Source organism: Struthio camelus, chromosome 11 (genome assembly GCF_040807025.1).
Source record: "Struthio camelus isolate bStrCam1 chromosome 11, bStrCam1.hap1, whole genome shotgun sequence".
NCBI classification, from domain to species: Eukaryota; Metazoa; Chordata; class Aves; order Struthioniformes; family Struthionidae; genus Struthio; species Struthio camelus.
In genome coordinates this window covers 9,286,993-9,309,458 of record NC_090952.1, presented here as the reverse complement: position 1 = coordinate 9,309,458, position 22,466 = coordinate 9,286,993, and the positions used below count along the sequence as shown (strand labels likewise).

At 40.9% G+C, this 22,466-nt stretch overlaps 2 protein-coding genes across 5 annotated transcripts in view; one reads left to right on the top strand and one right to left on the bottom strand.

Annotated features, from left to right (window-relative positions):
* The first annotated feature begins 129 nt into the window (after positions 1–129).
* On the top strand, positions 130–18,195 carry ATG4A (autophagy related 4A cysteine peptidase). Of its 4 annotated transcripts, none has more exons than XM_068957494.1 (14): positions 130–194; positions 2,083–2,193; positions 3,199–3,270; positions 3,744–3,842; positions 5,132–5,233; positions 5,779–5,851; positions 7,224–7,303; positions 8,154–8,341; positions 8,458–8,536; positions 9,516–9,661; positions 10,682–10,738; positions 11,944–12,055; positions 12,370–12,473; positions 16,357–18,195. In XM_068957494.1, the coding sequence occupies exons 1-13, from the start codon at positions 185–187 to the stop codon at positions 12,432–12,434; spliced, it is 1,194 nt and encodes a 397-aa protein (XP_068813595.1). In that variant the 5' UTR covers positions 130–184; the 3' UTR covers positions 12,435–12,473; positions 16,357–18,195. The 4 variants fall into 4 exon arrangements, with proteins under 4 accessions (XP_068813595.1, XP_068813599.1, XP_068813597.1 ...); XM_068957497.1 differs by having other exon boundaries at positions 175–194; positions 794–2,193; XM_068957498.1 differs by lacking the exon at positions 16,357–18,195 and having other exon boundaries at positions 147–194; positions 12,370–13,293.
* Positions 13,192–22,466, bottom strand: part of COL4A6 (collagen type IV alpha 6 chain) — a 145,429-nt gene continuing 136,154 nt past the window's right edge. The window contains exons 38-44 of the mRNA XM_068957534.1: positions 21,894–22,055; positions 20,804–20,902; positions 20,379–20,525; positions 18,548–18,664; positions 17,675–17,866; positions 17,159–17,445; positions 13,192–16,610 (exon numbers count right to left, since the gene is read on the bottom strand). Coding sequence (XP_068813635.1) covers positions 16,350–16,610; positions 17,159–17,445; positions 17,675–17,866; positions 18,548–18,664; positions 20,379–20,525; positions 20,804–20,902; positions 21,894–22,055 — 1,265 coding nt within the window. The 3' untranslated portion in view covers positions 13,192–16,349. The remainder of the gene's footprint in view (positions 16,611–17,158; positions 17,446–17,674; positions 17,867–18,547; positions 18,665–20,378; positions 20,526–20,803; positions 20,903–21,893; positions 22,056–22,466) is intronic.

The following is a 22,466-nucleotide window of genomic DNA, read 5'->3' as shown; positions in this document are numbered from 1 at the left end:
CCTGCGACGCTCGTCGGCTCGGGCCTCGCAGCCTGCTGGGATTTGTAGTCCACCCGGCGCGCGGCCCGGCGGGAGGCGGCGCGCCCGGGGCCGCCGGCGGGACTACACCTCCCAGGGTGCCCCGCGCGGCCGCGGCGCTGCGCCGCCCTGTCGGGGCGAGGAGGAGGATGGTGACAGCGGGAGGATGGAGTCAGGTGAGGGGCGGCGGCGCCGGGTCGGGGTCCGGCGGCGGGGCGGGTGCGGGGGGGGGGGCGAGCGAGGGGGCGGGCACGCGCGGGGCGGCGCGGCGGTTGCGGCCGTTGAGGCGGCGGTTGGCGGGGCGGCGACGGCGCGCGCGGCGGGAGGGGGGGCGGCGGCGCGGGGCCCCCCTCGCCGGGCGGGCCCGCTGGGGCCTCGGTTCCGCGGCGCCGGGAGAGGCGGGTGCCGTGGCCGCCGGGGGGGGGCTGTGCCGGCCGGGCTGCCTTCGGGGAGCGCAGAGGGAGCCCAGCCCGCTCGGCAGCCGGCCTCCCTGCGGCCTTCTCCCGGGACCTCGCTGCGCTCGCGGGCGGAAAGCGGCGTTTTCCAGAAAGCTGGAGGTTTTGGTTGAGGGGGTGCTGCGTTGTTGAGGGGAGCCCCCTTCGGAGCCGCCGTTGGGGCCCGGAGTGACCTGGCATTCATTTCATTTGAGCATCGGGGGTGGAAAATAGAGCCGAGCAAAGGCATCCTCTTTTCTCTCTCTCCATTCAGATGTAATTCCTTGGGTAAATCTCAAAATACACAACGATTCACTCAAACTCTTTCCCTGCCTCTCCAGGAAAATACAAGTTTCCAGGTTATGTCTAGCGTTAAAACACCTAGGCGGCTGCTGCTGCTGCGTTGCGCTGACAGGAGCCGCTGTGCAGGCCAGCGGCGGGCTCCTGCCGCGGGTGCCCGCCAGCCCGCCGGCGCTCGGCCTGCGCCCCGCACCGCGCCGCACGCCTGCCCGACACCATGGCATCGCAGACCGCTCTTCTTGCAGTGCCTCTTTAGCCCTGGTTAATGCCGTTCTCGCAGACTTCAGCGGGAGAAGGATTAGGACTTGGCGGAGAAACAGAAATCCCAGTAGTTCTTTTCTGGATGATCTGACATGTCGTATGATAGCGGGTCTGGGAAAGATAGTCGCCACAAAGAAAGGACACAGCTTTCTGTTGTGGGATCTCAAGAGATGAGAGAACCTTTTCAGTGTTTTGACTCAAAAAGGGACTATTTATAAAGTCGAATAAACGATGAATCTTCTGACAAAGGAGAAATACCACAGTTTTAAAAATCCTTTTGCTATGTACATGGCTTTAAGAGAGAAATTCACCGCATTTTTTAACAGCAGTGTGTTGAAGCGCAGAGGTGTACCTTCGGTGCTTGGTAGCATGGACTCTGGCTGCTCTGATCAGAAGGGAGTGTAGCTGAATTTCACTTCTGATTGTTATTGTGTATATTTTTTGCAAAAGTTGGGGCCTTTCTGTATATTTACCTCATGCTTATTTGCTCTTTATACCGTGTATTTTTGCACTTGTTATTTGCATTTGTTATTTTATGGTAAATAGGTCAAAGTTGCATGATAACATTAATGCGTTTTTTCTGAAGTGTTTCAACTCTCCAGATAGGAAAGTAAAACCGAGTCTTGCTAACACTTTTCACATGCTTCACATTAAGCATAAGGACATAATCACTCTGAGTGGCAGTATTTGTACATTTAAGATCGAGCATGGGCGTATGCATAGATGCCTAAATTGTTCTTCCCTTTGATGATTTCCTTGGATCAAACCTTATCCTTGCTGCAGTCATCCTGAATTTTTGCTACAGATTTCAGACAGGCTGCTTATAATCAAGGTGTCAGCCGTATTATTCTCTCTGCGAATTCACTGAAGACCAGAATAAAAAGCAACTAAACCATTGGGTATTGCAATGGCAGAACGTGTTGTTAAAGGAAAAGAGCAGCTGGTAGCACAGTTCAGAAGATCCAAAGTCTGCAAAAACTAGCTACAACTAGTCCAGTCTAAGAACTGAGTTGTGCATAAAAGAACAAAGGGACAAAATGGAGCTTGAATTTTGTGTATTCCTGTTCAGTTTTATCTAGGTATGAAAACCAGATCACTATTTTATCAGACTACTTAGAAGAATTTCCAGAAACTGATGAGCCAGTTTGGATTCTGGGAAGGCAACACCACCTAAAAGCAGGTATCTTTAAAATGAAAATTCGTCAGTAAAATCCATACAGCATTCACAAATTCACATGGAACAGCAGCTCCTTATATTCTTCCATGCTCTAAATGTCTCATGAAAGAAATCTGATTTTCTCTGCAAACAAGAAACCAAATATAACCCGTGGTATTCATCCTGATATGAAACCAGAAGCTTACCAAAATACTTGCTATAACGGCTCATGCAAAGAGGTCATACTTGTGACAAAGGCTAGTCATGAGGCTGCTTGATTCTAGTACTCAAATGCTTCAGAAATAAATAAATTTGGGGGAAAATTCAGTATAACTAATGTTATTTTCCCTTGAGGGGGGCCTGTCCCTTTCTCTGGGGAGCATCATCTTGTGCCCATGTCAAAGGCAGTGGCCATCAATACAGGCATGGTATTAAAGATCGCTGCGGGTATTGTGTATAGCCTCAAGTGGCTGAAGGATCCTGCGAAGGTCAGTCAGTCTGATCCATAGCTAAGAGAAAATGCAAAAAATAAGATCCTTAAGAATTCTTGAGAGCCTTTGAGAGAATTCTGTCAGTGTATAAATTAAAAAAGAGAGAAATTTAATGAGATGTAATATGCTTAACCTTTTTTTAAAATGAGGTAATACTGGGTTTAGAAGTAATATGTAATTTCGTGTTCTTTTTGCATGCAGAAATTCTTCAAGTTTCTTAACTTGCTTTACCGGTTCTTTCCAGAGGATATAATTCTCCATAGTTGTTTCATTCAAGCTGGGCATAGTTATTCCAAACACTTTTAAGGTCTTCACTGGCTAATAATTATTTCATCCTTAATAATTTAACTTTAATTAGCATTCTAAAAGCACTTTCAGTATTAAAACGGCTAAAAGCAAGTTTTAAGGGATTTTATGTGTAAAAGCTAACAGGAATCTCCTATGCGCTCTGTATATTGCATATGTAGAGGAAATTAGATTTTTTACCAGTTTTAGAAGGTTTTTTTTAATACTTGCTTTCTTTTTTAAAATATTCCAGACAAGTCTAAATTATTATTGGATATAAGTGCTCGTCTCTGGTTTACGTATAGAAGAAAATTTTCACCTATTGGTGAGTATACTGCAGCACTGCTGCCTTGTTACAAATTACATCGCAGGATTAGTGATGTTATTGTGGACTGAAAAATGATTTTTACAACATCAGAACATTTTGAGTATCGTTTTACTGTTTGTGCAAACAAAATATTAAGCATATTAAAAACTGTGTTTACTTGTACCTGGAGATAATCAGGTCTTTGTATAGCAAGCAGTAAACAGTTTGTGAATGTTACTTGAAGAATGAAAAGTAAGTCAGCTGTACAAGCTGACATTAATTTAATAAATTAAATATGTTTTATTTGTGCAATTTAGAAATTAGAAGTCAGACAAACAATAAGGGAAAAAAAAGTCTTGCTCCAGTGTCTTTTATCCATCGGACAGTTAGAGATTTTCAGATGGCTAGTTGGATTCTAGCAGCCTGAAATTTTCTCTGTGATGCTACATTCAATTTAAAGGCCATATTATTGTAATGAACTTTTCTTACAGGTGGCACTGGTCCTTCATCTGATGCTGGCTGGGGATGTATGCTGCGGTGTGGACAGATGATGCTGGCACAAGCACTGATCTGCAGACATTTAGGAAGAGGTGAGTGCTGCTGCTGAATGAGCATTTGTATTGTTTGCACAGCTTTGAATCTTTGTTGTAGTTTTCCATAAGTGCACAAAACCTAAATTTATTAACGAAACTCTCTTTGATGCCCTGATAAAAGTTATGTGAATAATTCTTGTGCAGCTGGGCCAAATCACAACCTTAAGCAGAGAAATAGGAATAGAGGGAGCACAAATAGGGAATGCCATTGTCATGATTTTGTCAATCTTTCTGAGGAATAATCAAATTGAAGCCGAGGGGAAGCCTGCTGTCATGGGACTGAGTTCTTATTCTTGTCTTCACTGCTTACATAGTGACTAAATAATTGCACACAATAACTGTGTGAATAGTTACACGGTGATGGACATCACACCTAGTACTTCACAGACTGCTCGCCTGTCTGCAGCCTGAGGTCCAAACCCCAAGGCAGAACCTACTAGTGCAAGCGCTTAAGCCTCTATGAACGTTTCACATTCTGGGATGAGAGGCAGAGCTTCTTAGGTCTGGTAGCTGCTGTAGGTCTGGTGTAGCTGCTGTATCAATTAAATCATTATGGTTAGATTATTCTGTAATTCTTATCCTATTGTGCTGTGGTTAATATGGCAGTATGCTGTGTGGATTTATCTACTTGAATAACTGAATCCACAGAATGGAGGTGCAAGGATCTAACTGAAAGAGTATGGAACCAAACAAATTACCATGAAGAAAAACTAGAGTATGAAGTTGTTGTATGCATTTACTCTGTAATATCTGCCCTATGCATGCACTTCTCTAGCAGTAAACGTGAGGTAGCTACCTTATGTTAGAGGTGAGAGCGTACATGGCATAGCTGCGTTCAGATTTTGCTCTGTGAGAGGGCTACCGCTGTGTTTGGACTTTGTTTTATGGATTATATCTTATGTTCTGATGTATGCTTGCAAATCTAACACAATCTAAAAACAGCGTATAGTTTTAAATGATCTTGTCAGCTCATAGATATGGCAAGAGCTATCAGTTTTCAGAAGTGATCAGTCAGTATATGGTTCATGTATTTTCAGTTGACCTTTTTTTTCGTTTTCCCAGTTTTCACGGTCTATTCTATGACAATAAAGGTCAAGTTGTTGATAAATGGCAAACTGTGAATTCTAGGAACTATAAACAAAATGTAAATAGTAGAGATAAATTGTACATTACTCTTTTGACATTTCATTGATATTTCACTGTATGGCTTTCTACTGCTGTCTAGTAACTTTGATGGAAATGATGGAAGCATTGTTATTTTTAATCCATATAACTTTTTCCATAAGACTGGCAATGGGAAAAACACAAAAAACAACCGGAAGAATATCACAGAATCTTACGATGCTTTTTAGATAGGAAGGATTGCTGTTATTCCATCCACCAGATGGGTAAGAACATATATCAACTTTTTGTTTTTCCACTGAAATTCCTACTGGGTTGAAATTTACTAGTTTTATAATACGTTAATTCATAATTTTAAAATGGTGATTATGAAGACAGTGTATGTAAGTTTATATAGAAGTAAAAACGCATGCAGATGAGTACAAAGTAAAATAGTACATAAGTGTTATTCACAGAGATGTAAATAAAGCCATATACTAGAATCTAGCTCTTGATAAAGTATATAAATCTTGGGTACCAGACTCATTAATACTAAAATAGACATTCTGGCAGTTTACAGGTGTATTCTGTAATGCAGATCACTAATATTTTTAAGTTTTACATAGTTTAGAAAGTCTTTGTTTGTTAAAGGAACTAGCAGCCGTGAAGTTTTAAAAAGAGCATAGACTGAGAAAGTAATTATTGCTAAATAGAGTTTGCAGTCGCTGTATAAGATACAACAACGTTATTTAATATATATTGTTACCAGACTCTTTGTGGTCTTTTTTCTGTGTGTGTGTGTATGTGTGTGCTTTTCCCCTCATAAAAACAGCGCAGATGGGTGTTGGAGAGGGGAAATCAATTGGAGAATGGTTTGGACCAAATACAGTTGCTCAAGTACTAAAGTAAGTCAAATCTACTAGCTTATTCAGCATGTACTTGCCCTGCGCAGCTTGGCTCAAAGGCCATGATAAAGCTGAATATCACGAGGGAGCTGCACTTCCCCCCGTCTCAGAATCAGGAACATATATATATATATATGTACCATGCAGTTTCACAGACAGTGAGGACCACGACACTGTAGCCCCGTGGGCAGGTACTGAGTGGGGAATGGGCGAATTCTAAGTTTGAGTAAGAGCTGGAAGAAGGTCTCTCCTGCTATGCCATCTCTATGCCATCTGCATGCCCTAACCGGTGACCACCACCGATGTGTACTCCTTTCTACGTAGCAGCGCTGCTTTGACAGGTCGAGTGCCACCACTCACATTAGAGCGCTGGTATGAATCATGAGAAGGAAGCCTAGAGGGGCCAAGGAGGGAACTGAACTGGGATTTCTCACTTTCTGAACAGCAGTTCTGCCTACAAGGCAGCTGTATAAACGATGAGTAGCTCTTTGTAGGCTAGAAGACACGTTTGAAAGCATAGAGTTGACTTTGCCCAGTTCTCTGAAGTATGATTTAGAGGTGCCTAAGCTCAAGTGAAGGCTGGAGTACAGGTCCTGAGTGGTCAGCAGCAAGTGTTTGCAACCCTGGGTCAGACGCACGTTCTGGAGGGCGAAAAGAGCTAAAACATGCCCTGGCCTCCAGCTCTTTTCACTGACAAGTTCTTCACGGCTTGGTGCTCACATACAGATTTTTCTGGCTTGTTTTAGACACCTAACTTTGCCTGCGCAGTTTAGGGAGCGTAGCTGCCTTCCCTCAAGTTTTGGGTTTCACACACATGAACAGACGCTTGTGTGCTATAACGCCTCCCTCCTAACTGTTAGGTGCCCATAACCTTCAGCTGATCTTGCTTTTAGTACCCTGGTTCTGCTGTCCACACATGCACATAAATAGTTCCACTGAATTTAGCGGAACTTCTTATGCAAAAAGTATGTGAAAAACTGATTGAAAGTTCTGGAGCAGGAGTTTTTTCCTTCTCTGTACAATGCCAGACGCAATGGGCAAGATCCCATTGCTGAGGCTCTTAAGTGCAATAAAATGTAATAAACTTTATTATGTGGTTGAGCTTTTAATATCAATGCAATTGGCAAAGGGACAGAACAGTTTGTACGTGGTACAGTGTCTGTCCTTCTCCTGGTCCCGTTCAGTATTTATATTTTTAAATGTATTTAAAGTTATCTTTTTATTTCACTGAGACTTTCAAAAATCCCACAAATATGTTTTTCCTAAGAAATAGTTTAACTTTTTATTCAAGAACCATCTAATTGTCCTGAGTGCAAAGCTACCTGCTTGGTCCTAATTAGTTTATACTAATTATTACCTTAATATTTTCTAGGAAACTTGCTTTATTTGATGAATGGAATTCATTAGCGGTTTATGTATCTATGGACAATACAGTGGTCATTGAAGACATCAGTAAGTGAAACATCAGCCCTCTAATTAGAGTTTCTGATTTGATGTCATTTTCTTGAATGTGTCTAAAACATGAACAAAATACTTTTAGGCCGGCCAGCATGGGTTAGCCTTACTTGTTCTGAGGGCGAGAAATAAAAGAAATACAATCTCAAGTTTTATCCAAAAATAAAGCTAAAACAAAGTGGTGTAGGCATTTTTGGTGGACAACTTACATACCATACAGTTTGGGGGAACATTGAGTTTGGTCTGTACTATCTAAACATAGACCCCAGAAGTGGAACAAGGTAGCAGCATGTAGAAATAAAGGGAATTGTTTTTAACATAGAGTTTGCCAAAGAGATACGCTTTCGTCAGGCAAAAGAGAAACCAGTGGCAGATCCTCACACTGAGAAACGCGTGGTCAGTCTTTATTTTCAGTTGTAAGAAAGGTGGGTTTACAACTCATATTTAGCCACAGCCTACTTCTGCTTTAGTCCCACAGAGTATTTATTTCCTGCTCACATCATTAGATGTGAAGAGTTTCTTGAGGAGTTTCTGTTATCATCTCTGTCATTTAATTCCCCTGACATTTAACGGGCAAAGCTTTACAGTATTAATAACGCTAATAGTAACTGTAACTTCAGCCTTAAATTTGCATCCCGTAGTCTAATATTTCACTGTCATGTGCCAACATGTGCTATGTCTACTGGGATTACTTCTACTAAATATTTAAAACTTCCATGCCCTGCTACTTTTATTTTAAGAGAGGACCTGTATGAAAAGATCTCTGGCAAAGTATCATAATTCACTACTGAGAGAAGGATCTACCCTGTGTTCCTTTATGCACTGACGGATTTCTTTTCTCCCACAGAGAAAATGTGTTGGTGCCCTCCTCAGAGCAGCAGTGCTGCCCACAGTAGCGCACATTTGCACAGAAGCGCTCTTGGCCGAAACAAGAACACAGCAGGGTTCTGCGCTGGCTGGAAGCCCCTCTTACTTATTATACCTCTACGACTAGGGATAAATCACATAAATCCAGTATATATTGATGCATTTAAAGTAAGTTTTTTTTTTCCCCTCAATGAGTTGGTTGTCATTGTCAAATCAATTCAGGTATCCATGATATCAGTATACAAGTCAACTACAATTTCCTTTTCCTCCCTTTGAACACCTAGGAATGCTTTAAGATGCCACAGTCTTTGGGAGCGTTAGGAGGGAAACCAAATAATGCCTATTATTTCATAGGATTTTTAGGTAAGGAAACAAATCTTATTACAAATAAGCTGATGATGGGAAGAGAAAGCCTTTTTGGGAAGGGGAAATAGCAAGCAGTTCAAGCATGAGCCTCAAGAAATATATTTAAGGACAAGTAGAAACAGTGTAGAAGAAATGAAGAAATGTACTTAAAATACTTCAGAAATAATATGATATGATCCTTACACGACAGGAAAGGTAACAGCAAAGCTGGCTATGTAAAAATAAGTAATGACATCATAAGCAAGAACAACACATTAGGAATAGCTGATAGCGTTTGACAAGTTTGTGGGTCAAATATGTCTATTGTTATGATCCTGAATTTTTTCTTAATCCTGAATTGCTTCCTAATGAATAGGCTCTTGTTTTATTCTTTTGCTTCACAGTTTTCTCAAATGATTTTCTTATATTTCAAATATTTCAAATTTGTTCTCATAGCTCTATCTTTTTCACCTTCTTGCATGTCTTCCTTTATTTATTACAGTAATATTTAACACTTGAGTCAGTCTTTCTTCAGCTCTCACCCCAGTTTGACCCACACGTTCATGGATTTTTTTTGTTTTGTTTCTTTTTGAAATTTGGACTGGTTTAGTCAGACTTTGTTCCAATTTCTGAACGAATGCCTAATGAGATTAGAGATTGCATGTATGGTCATCCTGTACCTTTTGATCTGTGGAATGTTGGGGTTTACAACATTTAGGATTTTTTAAAAATGTATTGGCTCTCACATAGAAAAAGGAACGTATGCAATAAAGGTAGAACCAACCAACAAAAAAAACCCCACAGTAATACTTCACAGTAGAAAATTATACCAAATACACTTTGGGAAACTTGTGTCTAAACTTTCCAGTTTTCTTAAAGAATACCTACCTAGATAATCTTGACCGTAATGACAGTCTAATTGCTATTTTGCAGATCTGCACTAAGTGCTTATCAGAGTCACTTGCTTATAACCAACGTATGTATTTTACCCATACAGGCAATGAGCTGATCTATTTGGATCCTCACACCACTCAAAGCTTTGTAGATTCAGAAGAAAATGGCACAGTTGATGACCAGAGCTTCCACTGCCAGCAGGCCCCACATAGAATGAAGATCATGAATTTGGACCCTTCAGTAGCTTTAGTAGGTATTAGGAAATAATAGATGCTTATACTTTATTTCAAAGTAATACCTCTATATATTGATAAGGGCAGTAATGCATTTCCTTGAGCAGAATCAAGATCACAGAGCAGTTTCCTATGATCCAGAAGTCAACACATGGTAAATTATACAATAACTACATAAGATATTTAAACGTAGGTCAAGCAGGGAACTGGCTGTTTATATCCCAAGGGAGCCAATTCATTTTCTGTGTGAGCAGCCTTTACCTTTTGCGAGGAGTATCATTAGTCAAGGCATGGAACTGAATCAGGGCTCCTTATTTTATTCCATCACTACCATTTACGCATGGTCATGCCAGGCAAGTTACTTTTTTTTTAATACTGTAATTTGCGAATCTTTAAATGGAATTATTTGTAGTAGTCATACAATATATATCACAGGTAAACTGTGGTATTTACAGAGACTAATTCTGATCCCATGCCAATTTCCTTTGGTTGGGTGCCTGGAGAGTCTCACCTATGAGCCATGTGGTTAAAGCTTAACAAAATATGTAAGATACTGGCATCCTTCATTCATCGACTGTTCACTGTTATTATTTACTACTACTACCTTTTGGAAAGTGTGTTCTTTTCCTTAGTAATACTCAACTATGCAAAATGTGGAAGAACACAGTGAATCAGACGTAATCATAGTGAAGAACAAGGATCTACCATTTACAATACAGGCACTGTAAATATGGTGTCCCAGCAGTTCATCTTGTAGGTGGTGTCAGCTTCTGCTGACAACTGAGCTACTGGAACTGGCTGTGGCTCCAAGGAGGAGCACAACGCACATCATTACTACTTGTGCGTTGAGTTTATTTTGGTAGGGCCTTGTTCCACTCTGGGGACCTCTCCCTAGAACTGCCACGTATTTTGGCTCTAATACTTAATGATCATATGGGCTGTTAACAAACCAGTGGTTTGAAATTCTGCCTTGCTTGCTGGTGTCACATGTTTGTAACTAACAAAGGTAACAACTACATCATTCTTTTTTTCTCAGGGCTTCTTTTGCAAAGAAGAATGTGATTTTGATAACTGGTGCAGTCTTGTACAAAAGGTAACAGTGGAGTCGTATTATCTTTATGTGCTCTGTATAAAACTGTGTACTTTTTTTGGGGGGTAAAATGGAAATTCTCACTGGATCTTTCCCTGTTTGCTAATTAAATGAGCCATACAGTATGCTTTAATGCATCAGGGTAGGACAGTGCTCCTGACGTACTAAACAGAGGTTGTTCAGCACTTTGAAAACACACACCCTGCCAGTTGGAAAGTGGGTGTAAATATATACCCTTCAAAAAAAGACTTTTTAAAATGTTATTTACTTTAGTAGCTGAAACTTGCTTATAAAATTTAATACCCTCTAAATGACTAATATTTTTAACTGCCACCTTGTAGTGATTTATAAATGATTTGCTTCACGATCCTTTTTTTGTTGTTTAATGTAATGTATTATTACTTGTTCTAATTATGAACATAAGTTCCTGGTCCCATAAACATCTGTTTCTCTTATGTGTGGAATCCCCTCAGCTCCTGCTGACCCAGGGGAAACAGAAGGTGCTTGCTGCCACAGGATAAGCACTTTAGACAGGCAGTTTATTAGTCATTTCAGCATGCAGGTGGTATACTGAGCAAGAGAAGTCTAACATCAAGTAACATCAACCTCTAATGGTATTTATTTAAAAAAACCGCCAAACAGCTGACAGTATCTTGAGTAAAGCACTTGGTAAATCACTGAAATACAGGACTTGAAGTAACTCCTCTGATTGAAGTATAGTGGAATGTGGCTTCAATAACAACATGTCTCTCTTGATCAAAACCTATCCTTCAAGAATCTGTTGTTTTTTGGAGCTGATGGATCTCTCTTTTGTTCCCATTGATCAACAGCAAAGTTGAGGGTAGAGTCACATGCAAGTCATTTTAAAAGGTGGAAAAATACTGTACATTCTTGGTGCCCATTTGCTGCTACACGTAAACAAAATTAGAGGTGCATTACAGCACACTGATTACATTCTAGCAAATTTCAAGAGAATCTGTCTTGCAGGTGTGTTTTCAGCTGGAAAAATTTATATTACAGGTATCTATGAAGTAGTGATTCCTAATGGGAAGTAGTTAAACTGTAACAGGATTGCACTGTATGTCTGTATAAAGCCTCTGTTCTCTGATAGACATATGTAATTTTAAAAGTGTTTTTAATTAAAAATTACTTTTAGTGTTTGAAGTTTTTCTGAGGCATCTTTTAAAATGAGAGTATCCTGTCCTCAGGAGATTCTAAAGCAACAGAGTCTACGGATGTTTGAGTTAGTCCAGAAGCATCCACCGCACTGGCCTCCTTTCATACCTCCAACAAAACCAGAAGTGACGACGACAGGAGCGGGTACAGTACTGATTTGAATGTACTATTGTGCAGCAGGATGTTCCTCATTAGTGAATAATCGCAGGTGGAATAATTATGCTTTGCTTGGTGTCAAGCAATCAACACATGATTAGCTGCCTTATTCTTACAGAATATCAGTTAGTTATGTGAGCAGGCCATATATGCTTGCTAGCACGGATTTGCACAGATTTTTTTGTTTGGTTTTTTGCTCTTACAAAATACCTTTGCAGACTGTATCCTTCAAAGTTTCTCTTTTTTTAAGTAAACAAAATCAGGCATGTCTTTAGAATCTAGTTGTTTCAATTTTTTTGCAGAACTCATTGAATCTACTGACAAGCTATTTGAATTGGAAGAAGAATTTGAGATCCTGAGTGTATGAAGGCAACTGTGGTGATTCTTCTGTGTGTTGAACATATTGGTAATATTATTGCATTGACTTAAATCAAACAGCCATGTTAGCCCCAAAGTGCCTGAAATTATGGAGAACAGAGCACAAAACCCTAGTATCGGCCAAAACTCAGACAGTGGCAGTTTAACAGGTGCTTCCCTGGATGGAAAGACAGTAAAAGATCTTGTAGTAAGACACTTAAAGGGAATCTTTTTAGTGTGTGTCTTACCTGAAGACCAATGGACCTTTGAGATAAAGGCAAAAATCAGAATAGTGTTGGGCTCTGTGTTTGGAGAAGGGGATAACCCAAATGGATATTTCTTGCTCTCATATAATAATGCAATAGTTTAGTTCTTACAGCAAAACAATCCTGAGTTAAGGAGGATGTTTCCTTCTCTTCCCTCCTGTGGGCTGCATCATAGGAAAAATACATTGTCTTGTTTAAAAGATCGACTGCATCAGGAGAAAATTGTTTCCTTGTTAAATATTTTAACATGTATTTGAGCAACCACACTTTATTACAAAAATGTTTCTGTAAAAGGAACTATATCTAATGCATACATTTTGCAATAGCCTTCCTCTTGCTGGGAGACCTCAAGAGGAACAGGAGACTCAAACAGTTGCTATAGATCACAACCACTGCTATAGTTATGATATATTTCATCTTGACCTTAAGATTCGAATCATTACAACTTAGGTTGATTTTTCTTTCAGAGGTAAAATGAGTCAAAATGAGTCAAAAAATGAGTCAATGGTTTAACTGTACCTTATTTATTTTAAAATAGATTTACATAAGTTTCTCTGTTACAGCACTTTATCTGTGCAGCTAATAAATTTCTTAAGCTTTTCATAGGTTGTATGCTGCTATATTTTGTTAATTTGTTTGTGTGGACTAAGTATAAATGAGGTTATCTTAAAATTTAATATATAGGTATACACAAATTTATTATTTGTTGCTTTTTGACTTGTTGCCTTTGGAGATCTGTTCTGGTAAAAGTGCCTTAATTCTACAGGTCTATCAGAAGAGCCTGCGCAATTTTATTTCTAAGAAAGAGTATCTTTCTAGTAGCCATAAGAAAAATGGTTAAGGAGAATTAAAGGCAAAGATCTTTTAATCCATTCTGAAGTTCCTTTTTACTATCAAACAGTCCCCATTATGGTCAGTTTTGTCATGCTAGTGTAATGAAAATGAATCGCACAGTTTCATCTTCCCCAATAAATGACAACCTAGAGAAATACTGAATGCTGTCTCCTCTCACTTGCACCTCTTGACCAGGGGTAGTATGGATTTCAAAGAAAACAGTTAATCAGACCATAATTACATCTTGTTTGCCATCAATGTTTATTAACCACAGTTTGGAAACTAAACACTTACTTACAAAATACCATTTTCTTCTTCCCCTTCAGCGATTAAGCTGCATGCTTTTTGTTAAAACAAAGCATTACTCCTTAATTATTGTTCACGTAACAGCTGGAATTACTGCTCTTCACCCTCTCTGGCCCCCCCCTCCCCCAGACAAAAATGAAGATGAAGCCCCCTGCTCTGAGGATCTTGCAGTCTCAAGGAGTAACTGCTTAAAAAACAAAGGAAGCACCCAAGCTTAAAAAAAAAAAAAAAAAAATTAGTGGAGCACAGTATACTTATTCCATCCCCTTCCCTGGCTCTTAGGTATCACACTCTTCAGGGAGGAGATCTTGGCCTTGCAGACCCCTTGAAGAAGTATTCTGTAGTAACTGGGGTAAACAGATCTCCAAAAATCAGGCTGGATGGAAGAATGGCTGGAGATGGGATGTCATCACACTCTGTGTACCCGATCGAGAAAGGCTGATGGGTTAACAGTGTGGGAAGAGGCTGAGTTTGTTGAACTTGATGGAATTTTTGTATGCTGATATCAGTGGAGCCAGGTTATTGCACTAGAAGCAGTTCCTTAAAGATCAGTGGCACTTAAAATGCGAAAGACCCTGACCCGGGAAAAAAAATACTAACTTGTATTTGCATATATCCACGTTCAAAAGTAAAACCCAAGTCCCTGTAAACAAATACCTGATTGACGCTCCTTCTGATAGCACCAAGGGAGCACAATGTGGGAAACTACAATGAATTTTTCAGCCAGTTATTTTGCAAATTTACAGAAAGTAGTGACCTTCACTGTGCAGACAGTGTTTTAAAGTTGCACTTGCATAACCCAAGCTGTAAATACAGTATGATCTTTCTGTACAGGGACAGCTAAGGAGCAGATTTGATGCCCTGCATAAATGCATTATTACTCTGTAGCATTAAAATACCTTAAAGATATTTGCAAAATACATATAAACAGGTGAAGATCTTTCGCAAATAGAAAGAAGTTAAATGAAAGACTAAATTATTCTTCACAAATTCTCTGCTCATCTCCAGCGTGGCTCAACTCTAGTATATGCAGAGCTCTGACCCTGATCCAGGAAGATACTATTATATTATGCATGTAAATAATTGTTAAAAGTAAAAAAACCATGACATTAGCTGCTTAAAGTAAGCATGTTCTTAAGTCCTTTGCTGGATAGAGACAGACACCTAGAACCTCGTAAGGAAGAAATAACACTTTAAACTCTTGCATTAATAGTAGTTTTCAGAAGATCTGTCTTTAAAAATCTTTAAACCCAGGTGACAGTGTATTTGCAAGGCACATTTTTCAAATGTCTTGGAATGTTCATATAAAAATATTTCATATGCTTCACTGTAGAAAGAAGTTGATAATAATAACTTCAGCTCAACTGAAATAACTCATGATATTAACATACTTTTTTCATGGCTTTCCCTCAAAATATTTTAGGAAAATACAACTAGTGGCACTTCTTTTTGATTATGCCCTAAAGGAGAGTGTGACAATGTAACAGTGCATTAGAAATAACTTTTTTTTTTTTTAAACTAACAGAATTAAAGTCCAGAGGAAGAAGAACACAACATACAGTGATTTTAGAAGTAAAAAATGTACATCCTATAACTGCTTATTTGCATAAACTTGCATGCTATGTAGTAAAGCCTCTATTTTTTAAATATACACAGCTTTAACAATTACAAAATAACTGTGCCAGGGCTACCTCAGAAAGAAAACTTAGGTTCATTGTAATGAAATGTTTCATATGCATATCATTTGACTGCAAAAAGATAAGCACAGACCTTGAAGTAGACATTTTACTTAGAATGTATTTCAACAGAAAGTTAGGAGGAATGCTAGAGATGCTTTAAACCCGTCTTCACATCAAAAATTGCATTTTTCATTGGGGTGGCTCTTTAAAGTCAACGATGGATATGACTCTGGATTAGAACTGATTACGTGTTAGTGGAGCCAAAGACTCTGCCATCTGCTTAACGAGCAAAGCAGAACAAATTCGTCTCTGAGGCTTCCTAGAGAAGTCAGTTATCAACCTTTATTGTGTAGTATTTCTAAGGCGTCTATGATGCATTGATTAATTTTAGCTAGTCTGTATCTGAATCTTCATTCCCTTACACTAGACCAAATACTTTCTGCAAAGACACTAAGTAAAGGACAGCCTTTGAAAAGTCTCTCTGTTGACAACTGATATGCGCCTTGGACAGATGAGTGGTATAACGTGAGTTATAGTTACTCTTCAATTTGAGTAAGAAGCTCACAGAGACTTTCTGAGGTAGCCATGAATGGGGAAAAAAAACCCATGAAAGTAAAAGCGTAGCACCATGTTTCATAAAACAAAGGTTTCAGAGCACTGGTTTCTCCCGCCTTTCTGTGAAGTCAAACTCCTGGACTTGACACTTGGTCTTGGTAGAATTCTGGCCATCTTGATTCATTCATCAACCACACAAAACAGGTTTATACTTTCTTCAAATCAGTGATGTCTAAACTCTTAGGTAGTAAACACAGCTGTTGATGATGTTTGTTTTTTTTATTCCTATAAGTTCTTCATGCACACTTGGCAACGGCTGACCCTTGTTCGAAGCTGTCCTGCTTTCAGAGTTTCTGTGGGAGGCGCACTGACAAACTGCTGCGACTGTTCAACTGTCGTCAGCCAGAAGCTGTATTTGTTTGCAAAGTAATGACACGACCCCCTAGCACCATTGCATTCAATGAATGGAGTAGCACGGAAATCCTCCAGGCAAGAGCCAGGTGAGACAAGAGACTGACCTCCACCTTCTGCCCCAGCTGCAGTGTGCTGAAATAAAGATGTCTTTAAATGAGTTCAAAGAAATAGAGTAGGTAGTTATATATATATATATATATATATATAAATCCTTGAGTTCCCTTGTTGAAAGGAGTAAAACAAGGGAACCAAAATATACCTTGGCTATCTATATGGCTATCTCTTGAGTAAGGGCTAGACTTGAAGCAAAAGAATGTACTTGTGTTGAAGAGTGCAGTGGAGAAAACATTCCAGTAGAGACGGGATTAAGACAGTGCTGGAGCTTAGTCAGTGTTTCTACATTTAACGGTTTGAAGAACAATGCATATCTTTGGCAATACAGAACTACTGCTTCAGTGTTACTATTCAACTTGAGCAGTGTTAAGTGAGAAGGCTAGCTAAATGGCAACAAACTCAGCTTATAGTAAGCCAGCTGAAGAAGAAGAAATGCATTAAGGCAAGAAGCTACAGCACTCTAGTTTCCTATAAGCAACTTAAAGAATATCGGTCTCAGTAGCCTAATTAAAGAGGAGATCTAGAAACGTTTAAAGGTGACTCTGCATTAGCAATAGTTTTCTTACCATAAGGAAGGAGTATCCAATCCATAGGCTGCGCCAGCCAACAGGACACTGTGGGATGGTGATATCCTGGCTGTGCACCGCCACAGCCTGGGAAGGTGCTTCACATACTGAGCAACGACTGATGTACTGGGAGATCTGTGTGCTCGCCACTGGCATCATGGGGATAGGAGCAGTGGTGGAGAGCCAGTAGGACTTGTCATTTCGGCTGGCATAGTAGCACACTTCATTGATGTTGCAGTAAATAAAAGGCATGGTGCTGAAGCGAGGCAAACAGGAGCCAGCAAAACCTGGAAGAATTGGAGAAGTGCTCGTACCAAGCCTCCGCCAAATACTCAGGCTCATACCAGATGTGACTGGCAGAGCATGGCACAAGTAACACTGCTTATGGTATGGATTCTGGCCAAGCAAACTTCCACCACATCCTCCACAACCGCCTATGGTACCAGTAAAGACTGTTCCTTAGAAAGAAGATTTTGGCCTAAACTGTTTGTGCCTGAGAGAATTCTGTCAACTCACCAAGATCCTGGTTGTGGGACTTTTCCTGCCCTTCCACGTACAATAAGCTGTAGCCATCCCAGAGCTTATTCATTCCTATGGGACAAGGTGGGATTTGGTCTGACTGGCTGTGCTTCACTAAAGTGTATCCAACGCCCACGCTCCGACCAGGCATTCCTGGTAAACCAAGTGAGCCCGGCTTTCCAGCAGCACCTAGAAGACAGAAGAGGAGTCACTGACTTACTAATAGGCAGTATGGACATCAGTTGGCTCTACACCTGATTTTGGCGTTGTTGTCATTTTGTTTGTCAGTCCTGTACAATGAAGAGCTCAAGTTCTGATGGAAGTTATATAACTGATGAGACTTATCTAATTCCAAAAGCAGTCACTTCACAGTAGCACCCACCCCATTTCAACCTCATTTAATTTTCTGTCTTTCCCCAGCAATGCTAGTATCCAAGCAGTAGCTTGTATCTCACAGTGAGACAGTTCTGAGGATCTCAAAGCACTAATCAAAACCTAATAAATTAATTTTCACTGTAGTGCTCTTGGTGGTGCTATTTCTTTGACAGTTCAAAAGCTGTACAACAAATCTGTGTCAGAAGCCAAACCTCTCTCTCACTGTGCCTTTCCTATACCATCCAACCCTCATAGCCATGTTCACTGTGAATATCATACTGCTCTTCCAAGCCTTCAAGATTACTCCCATATCCCATATCCACAAAACATTAAAACCAAAAGATGTTCAAGAGTGTACAAGATGTAAGATCATGTACATCCCCTGGTTTTCCAAAGGTAATTAATTTGGTATTGGGAGGGTCTCTGCAGAACCTGTGGGCAAAGAGAATTCTACTGATCGCTTCTGTTTGATCTGTGCTCTCCGAATAAAATTACCTTCAAATCCCTGTGGTCCTGGCGCTCCCAAAGGTCCTGGATCCCCAGCTATGCCAGGTGATCCAGGTAAACCATCATGTCCTTTCAAACCAGATCTGCCTGGAAGACCTTTTGTACCTGAAATTAAGTACAATCATTACCATCACTGTTTCCTCATACTAATGCCTTCGCTCCTACTATCAGAAGAGGAACATGTTGTCAGCAGCCATGCTGAGAGCTCGCTCTTAACAGCTGTAGTAACAAACAACTAACTCTATACAGGTATTCCACATGATCTGTCAGTTAAATGATCAAGATGTACAACTGAACATTAGACAAAGCTGAAAATACAGCACTGACGTCTGGGACAGGCTATAGGAGATTTCAGCTTGAAGCCACATAAGAACTAAGACTCAGGTTTAGATCTGATGGCTGTGGAAGTCTGTGAACTCTTCTCACCTCTGTTTCACAAGATTTCTGTCACAGTGGAAGCAGAGTCCTCTGCAGGCTGTTGTAAGCAGAAGAAAGGTGAGCTACCTTGCTTACGTCCTGGTTAAGACTTGAGGCCACTCCTTTTGCTTGATTTCACCCTTTTTCAAATTAGGAAATTGGCTTCAATGATGTTTAGTCTTAATGTTCCATAAAATTAGAGCCTCTAACTTGAATTAAGTTCCCCTTTCTCCTCACCCCAATGTTCAATAATGGACATTTGACTGACAAATCTTCAAAAAGTCCCAGGGCAGTGAAGGGTGCTCAAAATACAGAGGCTTAGATTTTAGTGGCAGATAACAGAAGGTGCCTGGCTAGGAACATTTAAAATCCACTCAAGATTGTCCTGATCTCAAACCAGAAAGATTTGGTATGGACAAACCAAGACTCATAGATAAAGTAAGTGTTTGGGAACGTGCAAATAAGTTGAAAAATAATAAAACAGCAAATTATACAGAGACAGAAGAGGTTTTGCAACTGTACAGAGTTGGATACGTAGCATGTGGTCAGTAATGTGTAAGGTTAATTTTAGTATAGAGAAACATGTGATTGGGAAACAGATGGGTGTACATTTGCACAGATTTTGTAATGATTAAGCATTAAAAATAGCCTAAAAGGACAGAGTAAGACTTCCCAACGATCTTTTCTCTTTGCACTGTTCCACAGCGTCTGCAACCTGATCGCTGGGCTGGTGGTGTTAATATATTGACTCCCTCAACTTTACTCCCTGCATCTTTATTCACTGTAGGAACTGACAACCAGTACAACTCTGTTCACCATGCTAGGGTTCAGAATAGCATCTAGGGAAAAGGACTGATGCTAAGTGAGTGAATCTCTATAGGAGTCTTCATGAATGAAAGAGAATATTAACATTTAAAAACTGCCTAAATGGCAGTGCTAGGAAAGGAATCACTGGGGCTTGCTGAGCCTAGTGCATCCTACTGCTGCAGGACCTGATCCCGTACCCACTGAAGTCACTGGCAAAGCAACAAACTGCACTGGTGCAAACTGAAGTTCCCAGCACTTCTCTGGTTACAGTATTTCATTCACAATCCAAATAATTCTGAGCAGTCAATCATTCTTGGGACCACTCCATCTGCTAGAACCTAAGCTGGTATCGTACCAGTTACATCACAGGCTGCTGCTCCTTATCCTGAAAGCCTAATTCAAAAACACTATGAAAGTGCATGAATTTAATTTAGCAAATACATTCTAATAAATAAAACATGCTGATTGTATGCACTTCGATGCAATTATTTCCATTACTAGAAAAACCTGTAAACCTTCCTAGTGGATTTGATAAAGCAGCATTCCCCATGTAGAAGGCCAGCATTTCAGTTGATCAGAATGAGGTGCTCTTTACCTGGTTTTCCAACTGGGCCTTGGAATCCAGGATCTCCTTCAAAGCCAGGGACACCATCAATCCCTGGTAGACCAGGTAAGCCTGCAGGAGCTGTGATTTTTTCTGGCTGTGGGGTTATACCTGGAGCCCCTGGTTGGCCAGGGAGACCTGCACACAGTGTAAATGACAGCATAAGTACCTCCCCAAAAATTCACAGCTTTGATTATAATACTGACACAAAGGAGAAGTATGCTGAATTAAGACTACCGTAGTACATCAGCACTGGGTATCTTTCTCTCAGTGATGTGTTAAGCTCTTATTAATTTATTTCAATCTCTAAGAATCCAAGAGTTCCCCCAGATAAACCCATTAAGGGAGCTCTCATATTTACCCCAGCCTGAACCATTTGCAACAAAGTACAGCTCGTCAAATCCTCTGGTACTCACCTCGATGGCCCATTTCACCTTTCAGCCCAGGGTAACCAGGATCCCCTGGAGGCCCATCTTTACCTGGCATCCCCATAAGGCCAGGCTCACCCCTTATACCTGCAGAGATACATAGCAAAAGACCTCAGAGGCTAAGCGTGGGGTCCTGATTCTGACCCACAGCTAGGGCACTGAGGAACACAATGACAGCAGCAATGGGAACAGCAGTTCAACTCGGAGATGGAGGAACCACGACCTTTAAGGAACTCTGTGACCATTTTGATATGCAGAATGGCTGCAGAACCTGCAGACAAGAGCTTCCACTGCTACATTACGACCCTTTACTGAAAGCATCCTTCCCCTTCCACGGAGTAACCGGGGGAAAGTGTCTGGGGAGAACACATCCTTTCTATCTGGAATTCATCTCCAAGCACAGCACAAAGGTATAGGGATTTGCCAGCCCACAAAGGCAGAGAGCATACAGTCCTTCACCTGGCAACAGTTCTCATCCTTTCCTGGCACTGGAGCTGTGCAGTTGCTCTGAAACCTTGCTCCTAGAGATCTTGATTACAGTTGCTGCCTAGTCTCCTCTAGCAGAGACCAAAGAAAGAGAAACACACTCCCTACATTAGCCCAAAACAGGATCTCTTAACTCCTACAATTTCTTAGTCTCTTGTTGAAACCCAAATCCCCCACATCCAGCATGCTGTGCCTCTGAGCATACAGAGATAAGAAGGATGGTCCAGCAAAAACAATATCCCCAGTTCTTGCCTAGAGGAGAGAGAACCACACTCAGGGCTGTGAGTGGATAATTGCAGCCAACAAGCATAGAGTCATTGCATGTGGACACCATCTACCCAGAAAAACAAAGAGCAGGGAAAAAAACATGAAAGACACATTGAAAAGCACCTGCTGCTGGCCTCATTTTGCTGCTTTTGGAGTCAGCAGATAAAACCTCCACTGTCCTGGGCTGAAGGGAAGGTCTTAGGCAACAAACTTGGCTGTATCTACACCTGAATGAGGATCTGTTACACTCACCACACCATAGCCATTCACACTGTCAAGGAGACAGCAGACAAACAATACCTGAACCCTTTCAAGACAAGATTACCTTTGAATCCAAACGCCCCAGGGAGCCCAACTGGGCCAGGGAGTCCCAAGTCGCCCTTAATGCCTCGTAAGCCAGGAACACCAGTGAAACCTGGACTGCCTGTGTCACCTTGATCAGAAGCTGGGCCAGGGGGCCCTCGTGGTCCTGGAGGACCTGGGAGACCTAGATACAACAGTGGTAATTAGCACAGTCTGCTCCTGGGGCAAAGCAAATGCTGCTGCTATCCCCAGTGGGTTGTTCTAGGTGATAGGCATCATTTGGGTGTCTGTATCTCCAAGGGTGTCTTCCACCCAAGGGGAGAGAATCAGGTCCCCACTTGTTTATATCCACTTAGGGCCCAGAAACCTTTAAATGCTTCTGACTACAGTCCCCTTGCTTCAAATTCTGGGTCTGAGCATAGTTCTTGCCCCACCTGGCAGCTAGCCTAAACAGTAGCTTCAAATCCTTGGCCAAGGAAAGTCCTAGATTCCCAGCCTCTTCCACAGGGCTATTAGGCAATGAATGAGCACCAATGAAGCTTCACTGCCTCCTAGATCTCATGGGATACTTCTAAACTTTACACAGCGCCTTTGA

Excerpts from the sequence above, each read along its gene's own strand:
- ATG4A (XM_068957494.1), top strand. Across the intron at positions 3,271-3,743 it reads AAGAAAATTTTCACCTATTG|GTGGCACTGGTCCTTCATCT; the intron begins GTGAGTATACTG and ends CTTTTCTTACAG. Across the intron at positions 9,662-10,681 it reads TGGACCCTTCAGTAGCTTTA|GGCTTCTTTTGCAAAGAAGA; the intron begins GTAGGTATTAGG and ends TTTTTTTCTCAG.